At 28.9% G+C, this 12,009-nt stretch overlaps 1 protein-coding gene across 1 annotated transcript in view; it reads left to right on the forward strand.

Annotated features, from left to right (window-relative positions):
* LOC107453523 (choline/ethanolamine transporter flvcr2a) overlaps positions 1–4,485 on the forward strand; it is a 35,841-nt gene extending 31,356 nt beyond the window's left edge. Inside the window, exons 9-11 of the mRNA XM_043045687.3 lie at positions 1,347–1,452; positions 2,381–2,492; positions 3,492–4,485. Of these exons, the coding sequence (XP_042901621.2) occupies positions 1,347–1,452; positions 2,381–2,492; positions 3,492–3,553 (280 nt within the window). The 3' untranslated portion in view covers positions 3,554–4,485. The remainder of the gene's footprint in view (positions 1–1,346; positions 1,453–2,380; positions 2,493–3,491) is intronic.
* The last annotated feature ends 7,524 nt before the right edge of the window (positions 4,486–12,009 follow it).

Raw genomic sequence — 12,009 nt, forward strand, 5'->3', positions numbered from 1 at the left:
TGAAAGAAATAAAATGGATGAATTCGAAAACTTTGCATAAATAAACAAACAAACTAATAGTTTTCAAATGACAACTGTCACAGCACTGAAATCTTCGAAAACTATATTTAATTGTGCTAACCTAAAATTACGTACTAAATATAAATATTTCTGAAAACGTGCAATTTGAATGACATTTGCTTTTGTCTTTATATTTATTAAACAGTTTTCACAGTACTGAATCCGTGATACGACCAACAATTAAGAAATCTATTCTCGTTGATTTTTCTTGCTTGTGCTCACCTGACATATAGAAACGTGCGAATTAAAAATTAAAGTATATGCAATTTACTTTAATTTACTTTTCTAAATGAATAGAGTTATAAGATAGAAAATATCACTGTTGTTATCTTCAAGATATTTGAAAATTGAATCGTTTATAGCAAAATTTAAAACAATGGCTAGCTTTTAACCAATCAGAAAATTCCATTTCGACTTTCACTGATATCGCTGGAACGGTTTATCGCTAATGTCGACAGAAACCTTCCTCGTGCTTTGAACTATCTGTATGCCAAGTTTCATAGCTTTCTGTCGGATGGTTTAGGAGTCTATAGAGGACAGACAAACAGACAGACACACATTCACTTTTATATATATAGATATAGTCGAAAAAATTTTGAATCGCAAGGTATACAAATTTTTTACTACATTTTAAAATGGGTAAATTTGCTAGGCAATCAATAAAAAATGCAATCAATGCAAAAGCAATCATCGGACAATAAAAAAAATCTGACTGAAATCGGTTGAATGGTTGCTGAGAAGCCGAATTTTAAATATACAGCTTCTTTGAAATTCGATATCTAAGGAGCTATTTAACCGATTTCGCTCAAATTTTGTTTTTTGCAGTGTAAACCATTCATTCCTTAATTTCATCAATATGTTTCTTCAAATTCATATTCCATGTCTATGTTTTAAGTTCGAAGGTAGGCTTAAAGAGAAAACAAAATTTATCAGCTCTAAGCAGCGTGCTTGTAGCTTTGTCTTTGTAGCGTTAATCATGCCAGCATAACGTAACGCGAGCACATGCACAGTTGATTCAAATTTTACTTACGGGAGCTAACGTTAAAGTGCGAAATCTCCCTATAATGCATGCTATATTTTTAAGCAGCTATTGCCTAATTTATATAAAGCATATTGAATGTGTTAAAAAAAATCTTTAAGGTGTAACATTTATTTCAAATTTAAACAATAAGAATTGAATTTGTTTTCTTAAATAGGATATAAAAATGTCAATCTATTGATGAAATAACAATGTATTGATGAAATAGCAATGTATTGAAATATCAATGTATTGATTATTGGTATAGATTCTTGATGACTGGTTACTTACCCGTTGGTTTTGATTTCGGCGTTGAGATAACTTATCCAATACCAGAAGCAATGTCTGGAAGTTTGCTCAATGCCTCAATACAGGTATATATGTGAAAAATATTTCTACTTATAAAACTTTTTATTTTACGTCAAACGTATTTCAATCTAAAACGTTATCTTATTATGAAGTGTATAAGTTTAATATACATAAGAATAACTGTACAATAACTCTCGGGGAGAACCGATTTTCCGAATTGATTTGTCAGAACTTGGTAATTTTCAAAATGCAACAGATGACGATTCAATCGTATCATCTTCGGGTGATGATAATAGGGAACAAGATAATAGGGAACAAGACATTTGAACAAGATAATAGGGAGAGTATGAACTAATAGTAGGAATTGAAAAACATTATTGTAAACGTAATTGTAGTGATTATTTGTGACTATTGCTACATAGCATATTTAATCGATTGCAAAATAACTACTTACCTGACTTACAAGAGACGTGTTTATAGGGAGTAAAATCGTAATTTTATGTGCATGGAGAAATTTAGCATAGAGTTGGCGTTGCGTTCACCGAAACGCCAACGTTATGTTCAACTCCTTAGTGAGGCTAAATATTATAATAATCCTTAATAACTAATAATTGGTAAGGTTTTTTTTAACCATGAATCTCAACACATTTTTGTACGAAATTCGTGGTTTAATTACCAAGAACAGTTTTGCTGTGGAAAGTAAAAAATAATTTAGGTTACCATGTTTACGCAAAAATATTTACCATTAGTATTTACGAACTTCATACTTACTATTTTTAAGTAATTAACGGGAGGCTGAAAAAAACAACCCTCAAAATTGAATTCCAATTTCACTTACACAAATAATACGAATTCCAATTACATTTAAATGAAGCTAACAAGAGTTTTAAACGTATATCATTTTTAATCATGAACTGCATGTTTGAAATTTTTCTTAAACTAAAGTTGTTTTGATTTTTAAAAAAATTTTGCTTGTGTACATTTTTTTTCCAGATCTTTAGCATTATATTGACAAACATCGCATCTAGTTTACTACAAGCTTACGGAGATTTTTCATCAAATATTTTCTTTTCTGTCACCCTAGCCATAGGGATTATTTTTATAGGTAAGTTATTTTACTGCATTTGCATTATTCCTCAATTAAAATCAAATGCACTAATCAACGAAATAGGGCCAGAAAATTATTGGTTACAGAGACATTTTGATTCAGAAAATTATTGCTCCATAACACACGTGCATACCAAATGGCTAAAATATGCCTCACAAAGAGCTAATTTTCTTTTATTTGTCAGATTTCTATCATACATATTTAGGAAGAAAATCCAAATCGCACATTTTTATTAACGATAGTTCAGCTCGTTGTGAGCTAGGAGCGAGTCATGGAAGATAAGACTTAAAAATTTCGTGACCAACGTCGACGAAATTGTAAAGGTAATGTGATCAGCATTGCGCACAGTTTCAACTTTACCTCCCTAATCAGCTGGCACCCATCGATCCGTAATGGACCAGCCCATTTCTCAAGTTAAATGTTTTCACCACATGTGCTCAACAGCCGCAATGGTTCAGGGGATAGAGCATTCGCCTTTCAATTAGGTGAACCGGGTTCGAATCCCCAGCAATGGCTGATCGAAACGAATCCGCATGCGGCTTGCACCGACCAACACAGTGCTGACGGGAAATATCCTGAGTGGTAGACGGATCGTGGGTTCGAGTCCCTTTGCAGTCAGGCTAACTCTGAGAAATTCTCGTGGTCTTCCTCTCCATGTAACGCAAATGCGGGTTAGTTCCCTCAAAAAAGTCCTCCACGAAGGCAAATGTCTCCAATACTTGATCTAAGAGTTCCCTTGTGTTCTGGATTGGGCTCTAAATTACAAGGCTACGGAGTTGAACATTAGTAGTTGTAAACCCGAAAAAATAGGTCGGCTGTTCAACGACGGTTATAAAATGGTACTGTGGTCAGCATTGCACACAGTTTCACCTTTACCTCTCTAATAAGCTAGCACCCATCGATCTGAAATGGACTAGTCTATTTCTCAAGTTACGTGCTTTTACCACTTGTGCTCAAAAAAATATATTTATGTAACTTTTCTTTCTTTTTTATTAGCGATAGCAAAGTGTGAATTGAAAAGAACAAGTGCAGAAACGGAAGAAGACATAATACCTTAAATAAGACAAGTTCAATTGGGGATCTTCGTGTGCTACTTTTCGTGTTGTCAAGAGGACCCTCGGCAAAGCTAACTATAGTTCGTTCACCAGGAGTTGTCACTTGGCTCCGCCTTCATCACGTGGTATCCGACGATACTATTTCGCTATTTTTGGGAGAAAGATGTGAACAATCCTGAACAAGGTTGCTATTTGGCGATCATTATGACAAAAATATTTATTTCGCAATCTTTATGTGCATTTATTTCACTTTAAATATTTCATAAATTTGATATTTCGCTCTTTCGAGTGAGTAGTTCGTCCTTTTTGAGACATTTTGCTGCAATATATTTAATTAGCTAGAGTAACGAAGGGTATAAAGGCAGATGATAAAGCAAAGTATGCGACTGAAAAAGAATTCGCTGTTGCGTTTGGCGCGCAATAAGGGTTGTCTCAATTTCAGGCGCGGAGACATTTCTCCTCTTACTCTCGCTCTCAAATGGACTTTTCCTCCGAGGAGGTGGAGCCGAGTGCCAACTCCTGGTGAACAAACTGTACTTTCGGCGAATGACGAATGTTTCTCGAATATAATCTGTGATTTCAAACTATAAGAAATTTCTCTGTTCTTGTGTTGTGTCTGTATTGAAAGAAGTAAAAAAATATTTTTTTCTCTCGTTTTCTATAAAAGTGATTCAATTATTGTTTTTAAATAATGCATGATTAAGTTCTTCAAATCATTTGCTCTGGAAGTCCGTTTAGTAATGCATGTTTTTATATTTTACGTGTGGTAAGAAACTTTTTATAAATACTTTTAACATTTTACTTTCAAGAAAAAATTGGTTAACAAGGAAAATTTATTTTAGTATTAGAGCATAGAGGCTAAATATTATTATGCATATCGAAATTGCATGTAAGTTTGTTAAAAAAAATTGCAATCTTTTTGAACAAGAGGAATTCATTCAAAAGTAAAAAAAAGAAGGAAAAAAAAACGCTTTTTTTACTGATTATCATACATAACAATGCATTATGAAATTTTTCTATTACTTACAAATCGCTTTTTCACCCATATTTGACTTTTCTTTGAGTAAAGTTAAAAAAATAATTAAACTTGAAATTAAAATAAAAAATAATTTAAATGAAAAAAATAAAACAAATTAAAAATAATTTAATTAGAAAAATAGTTAATTTTTGTTTCGATTGTTTGACAAAATATTGCACTGTATGAATAATAATTTCAATGTTTGACAAACTAACACAACTTGCTTGAAATCAATTTTAATATTAAAATCATATATTTTTAGAGTTTCACTAGGTTTATTTTTATAAAATGTACTGTGTTTTTATATATTTATCAAATAACAATAAAAATACTGTCTTATATACTATACGAAAAACAAGAGGCAACTGAAGGTTGTTCTGTTCAGTTTTCTAAAATATGGAAGTTACTACTTTATCACGTGTCACTACTTTTGTTCGCACGTTCGCAGCTTTTGTGATATGAATACTAGATAAATAATTGACTCTTAGATGTATGGCTTTGTCTTTCAAAATACGATACGCGGCGACACGTAGAATAATTTAGTGGTATATTTTATTTGCGGTATTTCTTTTTTATCCCGTTGAAAAGAAAAATGTATCTTGAGTTTTTATTCTTCTGTGTTGAAAATAATGAAATTGGCTGAACCAGACGTTTTTAAATTGGTATGCAAATCAAAACGTATAAGTGTTTGAAAAATAAAATGTTTAAATTAATTTAAAATAATAATAATGAAAAGAAGCTGTTTATAAAAGTTTGAATTTAATAGTTGAGGATTTCATTTATAGAATGCATAAAATATCCCTGCGACTTTTGGAATTGTTCTTTGTAGTACTATGTTAATAGGTGATCTATAAAAGTTTTAATAGTTACCTGCACAGTACGAACAAACATCAAAAGAAATTTTTTTTATCGTCGATCATCATTTTCAGGATTGTTACAATTCTTTATATCTTTTAAGCAATACAAGCTTTAATCGTGATATATAAAAGTTTCAATTGTTACCTAACCGGTAGAAACAAACATCAAAAACAATTTTTTATCGTCGATCATCATTTTCAGGATTGTTGTAATTCTTTAAATCTTTTAAGCAATACAAGCTTTAATCGTGATATATAAAAGTTTCAATTGTTACCTAACCGGTACAAACAAACATCAAAAACAATTTTTTATCGTCGATCATCATTTTCAGGATTGTTGTAATTCTTTAAATCTTTTAAGCAATACAAGCTTTAGTCGTGATATATAAAAGTTTTAATTGTTACCTAACCGGTACAAACAAACATCAAAAACAATTTTTTTTATCGTCGATCATCATTTTCAGGATTGTTATAATTCTTTAGATCTTTTAAGCAATACAAGCTTCATATCTTTTAAGCAATACGAGCTTTAATCGTGATATATAAAAGTTTTAATTGTTACCTAACCGGTACAAACAAACATCAAAAACAATTTTTTTATCGTCGATCATCATTTTCAGGATTGTTATAATTCTTTAGATCTTTTAAGCAATACAAGCTTCATATCTTTTAAGCAATACGAGCTTTAATCGTGATATATAAAAGTTTTAATTGTTACCTAACCGGTACAAACAAACATCAAAAGCAATTTTTTATCGTCGATCATCATTTTCAGGATTGTTATAATTCTTTAGATCTTTTAAGCAATACAAGCTTCATATCTTTTAAGCAATACGAGCTTTGATCGTGATATATAAAAGTTTTAATTGTTACCTAACCGGTACAAACAAACATCAAAAGCAATTTTTATCGTCGATCATTATTTTCAGGACTGTTAGAATTCTTTAAATCTTTTAAGCACAATCTTTACGTCTTTTAAGCAATACAAGCTTTAATCGTTACTTGACTGCTGAAAGAAGAAGTCAGGTAAGTCTTCCAGCAGAAGTTTTTATCCTTCCTTTTTTAGAAAATGAATTACCTTTTTCTTCATTATTTTACAGATTGAAATTCGTTTTACAGAAATTATTTATTTATACAATTATTATTCCCATAACAAATGAAAAAATTTAATTTTTGCAATTTCATGTAACATGCTGAAGCATTGTAACATGTAGTTATGTAGCATTCATGTAAACATCTAAAATAATAAGATGTTACCGCAGTGGCCACGAAATAAAAAATATTTTTAATCATTTGCTGAAAAAAGAATTCAAAAACATTACTTTTTTGCAAATTTATTATTTTATATTACCGTTATTATCACTATCAAAAATTTAAAATCAAAGTACTCGAATTTTAGTCAGTCATCGAAAACTTCAAGAAACGTTTGTTAATTCACTGTTGGAGCCTTCTGAACTCGACTCGGATGTTTCAACCTAAATTTATTAAGTCTATTTATATTTATTAAAAAAGGTAAAACTTAATTCAAATGTGCTTTGGATAGGCTTACAAGTTAATATTAGAAGATTTTTTTTCCCTATTAATAGGGAGATTTCGCACTTTTTACGTTAGCTTCTATACGCTTCCATACGTAAGATTGAAGCAACTGCGTATGCTCGAGTTTACTTAAGTAGATGACGTATCTTTACGTTATGTTGGCGTGATTCATTCTCCAAAGACTAAGCTACAAGCACGCTGTTTATAGCTGTGAAATGTTGTTTTCTATTGAAGCCTGCCTTCGAACTAGAAACATTGAAATGAAATGCTAATGTGAAGAAATGTATGAACGAAATTTAGAAATGAATCGTGTGATCCTACAACCAATTGGTTCATTCAATAAAGAAATAATTTTATTGGTTTTTGTTTAACAATATGGTTTTGCACTAATTCCATAAAAAACTAAATGTATTTTCGCGATTTTAAAATTACAAATTATATATATTTTAACTATGCAATTTAGTTAGAAAAAAGTTAAATAATCAAAAAAAGTTCAATAATATTTTTTTATATATTATTGATAATAATAAGTTGCGTTCTTTATCGCTGAATTCTTTAAAATCTGTTATCAACTAAATGTTTCTGTTCATAGAAATTACAATTTTACGTTGAGTAAAGCATCTTGAATTGTATGCCATAGCCGTAGTATCGTATGCCATAAGGCCATAGCTTTAAAGAGATCGTCTACGTCCATTGTAAAAGTTTGTTTTGATTTTGTGGTCAAAGTTAAAATTATATTCCCCTACGTTAACGTTTTTAACTTACGAATTTTTGCAAAATCTTTTATTTTCACTTATGTAAGTTAGGTATTTTTTCACTGGACGCATGCGCACTAGAAGTCGCATGAGCAATTACTTGAAATATTACGTACGGAGAGCATACGGAAGCTAAGGTAAATTTGCTAAATCTCCCTACTATTGCCATTTATCTACCAAAAATAATTGATTATATACAAACTGTTCAAAAGTTATCATTTCCACTTTGACGCGAAATAAGACTTATAACTTCCCCATAATTTCGTTTATTTTAAATAAAATAATTTTCGAATTTTTTTTTTCTTTTTTAGAGGTTCAAGCTATATTTTTTATATACTTTTTAACCAATTCCATTATTTATTCAACTCAAAATTTGCATAATAAGAGAAGTACGTTAATAACCATTGGATGGGTGAATATTAGTTTCAATTTATTTTTAGGGGGATATTTTTTAACGCCTCTTTGGCGTTGCATTTGATAATTTTTATTACATCTATTTTGTCCAAAAAGATGAAGTTCTAAAACGAAACAAATCCTTATTTCTCGTAACTGCAGTGTTAACAAGTCTTTGTTTCAAAAATTCATTTGGCGAATATTACGGGCAACATTCTAAAATTTTGGTAGAAGAATCGAATACTTTGGCATCAGTTTACAAAGATTCAGCCAACATAGGTCAAAGGAAAACGATTTTTTTCAAACATAATGAAGAGAGGGCAGAGTTAGATGCAAACAAACCATTTCACTTTTATAACAATTGTTCTTCTGATTTTTCCGATCGGCTATTCTCTCGATTATAAAGTAATTAAAATATGTAAAAATTTTACTCAAAAATCTCTTTTGCTCCAAAATTATAAAATGATTTTAATAATTTTAAATATGTATTTTTTTTAAATTAATGTACATAGAAAGTGTACGTTTTCACCTCTCATAATATATACGTTAAAAAACCTTATAAAAATCTAAGAAATTAATTAGTATATAATTAAGAAAGAATGTATAAAATAATGAAGAATTATTAACGAAGTAAGCTAGTGTGAAAATGTCAAAACCAGTTAGATTTCCGGAAAAATTGTACCTACTAAGAGTTTAAGCTAGTATATTAAAACTACTTCGAAATTTCCAGCATGGATGCTAACTGGTTTCAAAAGTTCCAGCACGATTTAAAACTGGCATCAAAATTTTTAGTATGATTTTATACTGATTTCACACTTTCCAGTATATTTGAAATCTAGTTTCAAAATTTCCAGTATGATTTATACTGATTTTAAAATTTCTTGTATGGTGCCATACTGGTTTCAAAATTTCCAGTATGGGGTTATACTGGTTTTAAAATTTCCAGTATGGTGTTATACTGGTTTCAAAATTTCCAGTATGGGGTTATACTGGTTTTAAAATTTCCAGTATGGTGCTATACTGGTTTCAAAATTTCCAGTATGGGGTTATACTGGTTTCAAAATTTCCAGTATGGTGCTATACTGGTTTCAAAATTTCCAGTATGGGGTTATACTGGTTTTAAAATTCCGGTATGGTGATACTGGTTCTGGTATCATTTTTACTGGTTTTTCGAATTTTTTCAGATAGGGAATTATTTATGGATTTTATTAATTGTTAACAACAATTGTTTTTCGGAAAGAACTAAACTAATAAAAATAGTCTCAATCATGTTCAAGAATTTGTTTTTTTTTTCCATAAGAAGGGATTTTTCCCCCTATTATTATTACCATTTATCTACTAAAATAATAATTTATTTATGGATGCTAACTGGTTTCAAAAGTTCCAGCACGATTTAAAACTGGCATCAAAATTTTTAGTATGATTTTATACTGATTTCACACTTTCCAGTATATTTGAAATCTAGTTTCAAAATTTCCAGTATGATTTATACTGATTTTAAAATTTCTTGTATGGTGCCATACTGGTTTCAAAATTTCCAGTATGGGGTTATACTGGTTTTAAAATTTCCAGTATGGTGTTATACTGGTTTCAAAATTTCCAGTATGGGGTTATACTGGTTTTAAAATTTCCAGTATGGTGCTATACTGGTTTCAAAATTTCCAGTATGGGGTTATACTGGTTTCAAAATTTCCAGTATGGTGCTATACTGGTTTCAAAATTTCCAGTATAGGGTTATACTGGTTTTAAAATTCCGGTATGGTGATACTGGTTCTGGTATCATTTTTACTGGTTTTTCGAATTTTTTCAGATAGGGAATTATTTATGGATTTTATTAATTGTTAACAACAATTGTTTTTCGGAAAGAACTAAACTAATAAAAATAGTCTCAATCATGTTCAAGAATTTGTTTTTTTTTTCCATAAGAAGGGATTTTTCCCCCTATTATTATTACCATTTATCTACTAAAATAATAATTTATAATATACAAACTGTGTAAATGAGATCTTAACGAAGAAATGCTCATAACGTCCCTAAAATTTTGTTTATTTTAAATATAAAATACTTTTATAAAATATTTTCTTCTCTAGAGTTTCAAGCTTTATTGGAATGCACTGCAAATAACACTATTTATTTCTAAATTAATTTCATTTAATAATAAAAATAATAAAAGTATAAAATCGGGGAAAAACAAAAAATGCTAACCAAAGATAATATCAAAAATACTAAACCGAAAAAAAAATGCAGCCGAAAAATAGTCCGGGAAAAAAGCCACGGAAAATAAAGCATCTGACAAAACCATGAAAATAAACATCGCAATGCAAAATTGAGCCTGAATTAAATAAATATTATGAACTAAGTAAACATTTTTAATATTGATGAATTAAATGTTCTAAAATTAATTATTATGCAAGGGCAAGTTTGAAGCTTGCGGGGAAAAAACGTATGTATGTGATATATTGATTACAAAGAAAAAACTGATGAAATAATGATAAAAAAAACAGTTGAAAAAATGAAGAAACTTTCTTCATTTTTGTAAATACTTTTAACTTAGAATAAGATTAAAGTCCTGAAGGAATACCAATCATTGACACATAATATATAATAATATATTATTGTAATAGAATTATAATAAGAACAAAAAATTTGAAAAATTTTTCCGCGCACTTCAAATTATTCCTATATAAATATTTCATTCTAACGATATATTCAAAAATATTTAATTATATTTGATTAAATGTCTAGTGGCATTAAATGTGGGAAGCTGTTTTATCTTTTAAAGAGAATGTCATTGTCATCACCATGTTGTATGTCAGTTTTGCATTGCAATTAAAAAAATAAAAGAAAAAAAAGAAATCTTTTTTTTAGAGGTTTTTTTTCATAGTTTTTTTCCCTACAATTTCAGAATCTGAAAATAATGTTTTACATAATACTTCTAACAAAAAATTTTTTGAGATAGATCAAATGTAATTAAAATATTGTTACAAAATAAAAATTTAATATGTTGCTTTGATGACTGCAATCCCGAAGTTTAGGGATATTATCAATATCCCTATAGGAAATTCCCTTTAAATTTTCCAGTGGTTAAGAATATTTTTTATACTACTACAAACTTAGGTGAGACAAAAATCGCCTTTTTTTATTCAGATGAAAAGCGTGTGTATATTATTAAACAGATTAAAATTACTATTAGAACTATTTTAATAAATAAAATCTTTAGTGCTTATTATTTTGAAGCATTTCTTTAAAATACTTAGTGCTGCCATCTGGTTCTTTTTCATAGACATATAAAACAAATGAAGGTTATATAATTAATTATATAATGTTTTGTTTAAATTAGATAACGAATATAACGGTTTATTTTATAATTATTTTGTTGATGTTTAAGACTAGCCAGTAAAGTTAATCTTACTAACTGCAAACACCGGAAAACAAGCTAAATTATTTTTCACCTTGATTTTAATTTATTTAAAAAGATAATTTTTCTATCCTATTAAAAAAAATGAAATCAAAATATTTTTTTTAAGTAGAAATTCATGTTTTTTCTATCATATTAAATAAAAAATATAATAAGAAAAATATTATAATTTTTCTCTTCAATTATGTCTCGTTATGTATAAAGTATCATACAGAATTTTACTTTATGCATAACGTTTCGGTATTATCGTTGCTCTGAAATAAAATTTTAAAAATATCATATAGATGACTGATTACTTTTTAATTATTAAGTAACTAAAAGAAAAAGAAATGTATTAGTATCCACGAATAAGTGCTGAAGTCAATCTATAAATATGTTGTGAAATATATATATGATAGATATATATGAATAACTCACTCATTTATTCTATATATATATTTTTTTTTTTTGAAAAATATACATTTGGAAAATTATTTTGCAGC

The sequence above is a fragment of the Parasteatoda tepidariorum genome, chromosome 6 (genome assembly GCF_982258835.1).
Source record: "Parasteatoda tepidariorum strain Cologne lab strain chromosome 6, Ptep-v5.0, whole genome shotgun sequence".
Lineage (NCBI taxonomy): Eukaryota > Metazoa > Arthropoda > Arachnida > Araneae > Theridiidae > Parasteatoda > Parasteatoda tepidariorum.